At 38.3% G+C, this 5,939-nt stretch overlaps 1 protein-coding gene across 2 annotated transcripts in view; it reads left to right on the top strand.

The window, feature by feature from the left end:
• htr1fa (5-hydroxytryptamine (serotonin) receptor 1Fa) overlaps positions 1 to 2,604 on the top strand; it is a 23,454-nt gene extending 20,850 nt beyond the window's left edge. For both annotated transcript variants that reach the window (XM_014011508.1, XM_014011509.1), the window contains exons 2-3: positions 432 to 546; positions 946 to 2,604. In XM_014011508.1, the coding sequence (XP_013866962.1) occupies positions 947 to 2,134 (1,188 nt within the window). In that variant the 5' untranslated portion in view covers positions 432 to 546; position 946 and the 3' untranslated portion in view covers positions 2,135 to 2,604. The remainder of the gene's footprint in view (positions 1 to 431; positions 547 to 945) is intronic.
• Positions 2,605 to 5,939: the final 3,335 nt, after the last annotated feature.

Here is a 5,939-nt window from a genome sequence, read left to right as displayed (position 1 = left end):
TTTCTAAAATAAGGTGTTTCTGTCTTTTTGGTTACTAGTCAGTGTGTCGAATATATTGTGTTTGTGCATTCAGTTTTCCAGAGCTGCACTGCCTCCATTACACCGTTATGAGCTCTTCTATAGAAAATACTTCCCTGATAAGTCCAACAAACAAATCCAGGATTTACTGTCTTTATTTATCTACCACTCTCTCAGCCAAATTTACCAATAAAATCCCAATAAACACAGACTAGGCTTTCAAATGTGGTTGTTAAAGTGAGCTGAAACACAACATTCAAGCTAAAATAGGACTAAATGTATTGCAGTGAAGAACAGAATAACAAAAATGTCATGTTTTTTCTCTGAAAGTCAAAAATGAAAAGTTGAAATAATTTAGGYTTTTTCAAGTACATCTTTTTCACAGTTTTCCTGCTGTGTTTCCTTTCTCTTAGGCGCTGAGTGACAGAGGTGAGGTGATGGCGGATTCAGCAGGCAGCACAGATTTCAGCAGACAGTCCGCTGCACACTGAACCAACTGGATGAGACAGAACATCAAAGTGTAGACAGGTAGGACTTGGATTACTACAATAAATGTAAGGGCAAACTTTTGTGAGTGAGATGAGATTTTTAAAGCTCGAGTTGTTTCACGGCCTTGAGCAGAGTCTTCAAAGTCTTTTTCATTTTAAAAGCATATCGCTGGATGAAACGGCTCTTTTCGCACACTTTGATATCTTTTATATACAAAGTGCAAAACCCCAAATAATTGGCCCGGGTGTTTATAAAAAATTAATAAATAAAAAAGGTGAAGTGACTTTTGAACAGTTTAAAATACTCTTTAATCTGTGCCAAAATAAGATAATTTCTCACGTTATACCACTCTGAATGATGTGACTTAATTTGAAATAAAATTTGTTGTTTTTCACTTTTATGTTTCACGCAGAAATATTTGTCTGTTTTCTTTTGCAGAATGGATTTTCCCAACTGGACGGAGGGGGCGTTTGACACAAACAGCAGCAGTTATGTCTCATTTGAGAATGCCAAGCTTCCTCCCAGTAAAGTCCTACTAACTATAACCCTGTCTGTGGTGACCATCCTCACCACGTTCTTTAACTGCCTGGTGATCACAGCTATAGCCGTCACTCGCAAGCTACACCACCCGGCCAACTACCTCATCTGCTCGTTAGCAGTGACTGACCTACTGGTGGCTGTGTTGGTCATGCCTTTCAGTATCATCTACATCCAGAAGGAGAAATGGGTCATGGGTGAGGTGGTATGCACCATCTGGTTAAGTGTGGACATCACCTGTTGCACCTGCTCCATCCTGCACCTCGCGACAATCGCCATCGACCGTTACAGGGCGATCACCGACGCCGTGGAGTATTCTCGCAAACGCACCGGAGCCAGGGCTGGTGCCATGGTGGCGGTTGTCTGGCTTTTGTCCATCCTCATCTCTCTTCCTCCGCTGCTGTGGCGGCACTACAGCGACGACGCCGAGCACGAAGACCAGTGCATCATCATCCACCACCACATGGCCTTCACTCTTTATTCCACTCTCGGAGCATTTTACATCCCCCTGCTGCTCATTCTTATTCTCTACTATAAAATCTACAAGGCCGCTCAGACGCTTTACATGCGGAGGGAGGCTAGCAGGGCTAGCCGTCACTCATGCATGACCAACGGGAGCATGATCCCGTCATCCTACCCCAGCGATGCTGATGGTGGGCCTCGGAGTCCAGAACCTATTAGCCCACAGGAAAAGTCTTTTTCTGAACCCTCCACCGAGGAAACACCACGTGAACGTGTTCGGGTCTCAAGAAAGGCTTTTCAGAGCAAGTCACACAAACAGGAATCAAGTACTGAGTCTCGTCGAAGCCAGTTCTACCAAGGACCTCGGATCTCAGGCTCAAGGGAGCGAAAGGCAGCATCAACTTTGGGGCTGATAATAGGAGCCTTTGTCATCTGCTGGCTACCATTTTTTGTCAAAGAAGTGATCGTCAACACCTGTGGCTCTTGTAATACTTCCATGGAAATGGCTGACTTTCTTACGTGGTTGGGCTACCTGAACTCTCTGATCAACCCGCTCATCTATACCATCTTTAACGAAGACTTTAAAAAGGCCTTCAGAAGACTTGTCAGGTGCAGTCATTACCTCTGATAGTTTGTTGTGGGTGATCAAAACCACTAAKTGTTTGACGTACAAACGTGACCAAACGTAGGAATAATACAGATTTATTATCAGTGAATGCTAAAAGAGTGTTGACCCATTGTGCCAGAGAAGGAAGAATTTAAAAAAAAGGAAAAGTACTGATTCCTGTTTCACCGTTTTCCAACTTCAACATGGGATCAGTTCAGCAAGAGATTTGGGATAAACTTCCACAATAAAAACCCAACTTTATAATCATAAAACACCTCAATATCTTCTTAATGTTTATTGATGTGTATATAAATGCCAACATGTTGATTTTRTGAAAAATGGGCCGTTTCTGAACTTCTTGAGGTCTGGTCTCTAAACATCAGTGACCGGCCCCATTAGAAGGTCCAGAAATAGCTGGCCATTCCATCTGTGCTATCTAATGACTTCAGTTGTGTCAGCGCAACACTACTGACTAAAACATGTGTAAAATATCACAGCGTAGTGAGTCCTTACTTTATGTGGCCATGGTATTATTAAAAAACAGACTTTTTTTTCTCAGACTGTCATAAAAAAGTAATCAACAGCAGTAGTTATTGTAAAATATGTTATCAGTGCTGCAAAACATCCTGACAAATATGAATGTCTCATTCTGGCTTTAATTATCTGACGGTCTAAAGTGATTAAGATTTTATGTGACTTTCATAAAACTTCATCACGTCTTGTGTTTTAAAAGGTTAGGATTAACAACTGCAGTCAGAAGTGCTTAGAGAACCAGGGCTTTGTAGTCACCTTGAAACACCCCCAGGCAGGAATTTTATTTTAATGAAAGTAGACTTCTACTAAAAAAAAAATAATAAAATAAACTGAGAAGAGGACATAACTAAAATTGTAATTGCCATTACGGTGCAAAAACACTTGTCATATGTGATTTAATTTTTAATTAAACAACAATTTTCTTAAAAAACATGTTTTAAGTATAAAATATTCGTTATGTTTTACTGCACATGAACATTTTTATACTAAGGGCTTCATCTAAATGGGAGACATTAAGGGAAGAAGGGGAACTTGTTTACACATTTAAATGTAAAATTGATCAAAATAAACTGTGAAGTCTGGACTGATATTATAGGTCAAACTCAACATAACAACAAGGTATAAAGAGCCATAACCTCTGCTTTAGATGTGATAATCTGCAAAGTGATCTTATCATAGAATTAAAAAACAGTCTACAGTTAAAAAAATATATAAATCATAATGTAATTTTGTAAACAAACTCTCAAACTATTTTGTAACAGTGAACAATAGTCTTAAGTTAATTAATCTGACATTCATGCTCCAGTGCAAGCCTGTTATTGCAGTGCAAAATACTAATAAATAGTATATTTAATGTAGTGTTTCCTAACAAAACTTACAGATTTATGTTTTACAAATATTAATATTTTACTCTAAAGTTTACAATAATATATATATATTTTCTTCTTTTACCATTCTACCTGCCCTTTCCCTGTAGCTACTATATGTGGCAAGCTGCACAATATTGTCATAAAATAGTGCACTAGACTGTGTAAGGAACAAAGAAACACAAGTATTATACAATGCTTTATATATCGATAAGTGTAATCAGAAAATAAACTGCAGGTGGACCAATAGCCAAACCTGGTGTGTCAGAAGACGAACAGGATGCAAACTAAACAAAACAACAAAAGAAACCTTCATAAATTTAAACAAAAAATAATAAAAAGAATGATTAAAAAATCATAAACAATGCTGTTGTTTGACAAACAGCTAAGCAGGTCAATCCGCACAGAAACCTGTCAACTGTTTAAAAGGAATGATAGTTTTAAGCTGCTATGTATAAACTATTKCACAGTTGCAACTAGTTTTAGGTCATTTGGCTTCTTGGTGCAAGCTAAAGGATATTTTTGTCATTTGTTGAATTATTAATGCATGTGCCAGTTATCACAAGTGTATCGGAGCTTGTCACTTCTCGCAGAGAGGTCATAAATTAAACACAATCAGGAGCCTGAATCTGACATTGTGAGGTGACAATTTCTTTCCAGTACCTTGATCTGTGACATCACAAATGAAAGCTCAAAGATAAGGTCACAGTGACTTTGAAGAGTTTCTTTAGCTAGTGCCCAAAACCAAATTCCAACAGAGTCAAGAAAATAATTAAACTGAGACAAGTGCTCATTAAAATGATCTTACACCCCTAAACTGTGCACTGCTTCTTTTTTTTTTAGATCACAGTGTGCTGCCAAGTTTTACACCGATGATTTAAACAGAGACAGGCAGAAAACAAATTGACAACATGCTTCAGCGTTTGTTTTACCGATGTTCAGCAGTCACAGGAAGAGAGCACTGCAGGGCTGAGTAATACCTAGTGGCAGAACTACTAGATGCACAATTGACTGTTACGAAATCAAGGACATCTTGCGAAAATTTCTGTAAGCTGTAATGATCACCGAGAACCGTCAATCACCTCTTGCCACACATGCACGTACAGTAACTAAAGATTGATGTGAAGGGGATGAGGGACTCTCGGACATAAGAGGATAGATGCCTCTGCTGAGCAATCAGCCCCTGATTCAGTGTGACCCCAGATAATCACCAAATGTTCATTTTTTCAGGGAAATTATTTCTCATTTGTATGATATCCTATTTAAATACGCATTAGGTGAAATGTTTGTAATACCTGTCTGAGTCCTGTGAAGTTCAAACTAGGCATCAATGCAACAAAATCTAATTCTGGTTTGGTCACTGAAAAGAAATTTAGTATATAAGCTTCATGATCTCACATTATAGGTTGTATGAGAAACTGTCTTCACACTTTTGTGTTCTTACCATGTTTTTCTTAATGTGTTATTCTATTTATTTAGTTATCTTGAAACCATCCATCTTAATTCCCACCATAACCAGCATCAGGTCATCTAAACGTGAGATATACCAAGGAAGAAATTCTCATTATATTACTCCCACACAAATACTTGGAATAGTACTTCTATTTTTTACTGCCTTTAAGAGCACCCATGATATGTTGAAGGAAATCATGTGGATGAGTCAAGTGTGAGGGTTTACTGTATGCCACTGAGATAAGAATAGTTGTGTAATATAATAAAATCTTTTTTTTTCAGTGTGACCAGTCTGTGTCCCTGTCTAAGCTATTTGTTTATGAAAGAGTATATCAGAATATTTTATTTCTGTATGTAAGGAGAGAGTTGTACAGGAGTCACAAAAAAACAAGAATAAATTTCACTGATAAACTACTCAGTCTGCAGATTKTTTTTTATGTGAATTCACAGAAAGGTTCATGTTATGATGTAATGGTGCCCCCTTCTGGTTATAAGCAAGAACTGACGCTGAACAGAGGTCTCATAACCCACTGTCCTGCATGTTTTAGTGGTTTGCCTGCTTCAGCATCCCTGACTGAAGTTGATGAGTAACTGAACTGGCCACTGTGCAACTTTATAACATTCTGAGTGAGTAATTACATTATTTGAATCAGGTGTGGAGCAGGGAAACAGCTAAGACATGCAGGACAGTGGGTAATGAAGACCTCTGCACCTGCACAACAGGCTACTGGATAAATAATAGGGGTGTCCAATCCTGGTCTTCTAGAGCATTATTTCCCAAAGTTGGGGTCGGGACCCAAAGTAGGGTCCCGAAACATCAAGGTGGGGTCCTGAAAAGTTTTTCTGAATTAATTACATTTTTGCTGTAGTTGTTACAAAGGAGTGAGGTTAGTATATTTAAAATGGATAAATGTAGTATAAAAATACTGTTACTATGCCCATGTTTAGTTGACCTGATACAAATGTTTATCATC

Source organism: Austrofundulus limnaeus, unplaced genomic scaffold, assembly GCF_001266775.1.
Source record: "Austrofundulus limnaeus strain Quisiro unplaced genomic scaffold, Austrofundulus_limnaeus-1.0 Scaffold81, whole genome shotgun sequence".
Classification (NCBI taxonomy): domain Eukaryota; kingdom Metazoa; phylum Chordata; class Actinopteri; order Cyprinodontiformes; family Rivulidae; genus Austrofundulus; species Austrofundulus limnaeus.
This window is presented reverse-complemented; position numbering and strand designations above follow the sequence as displayed.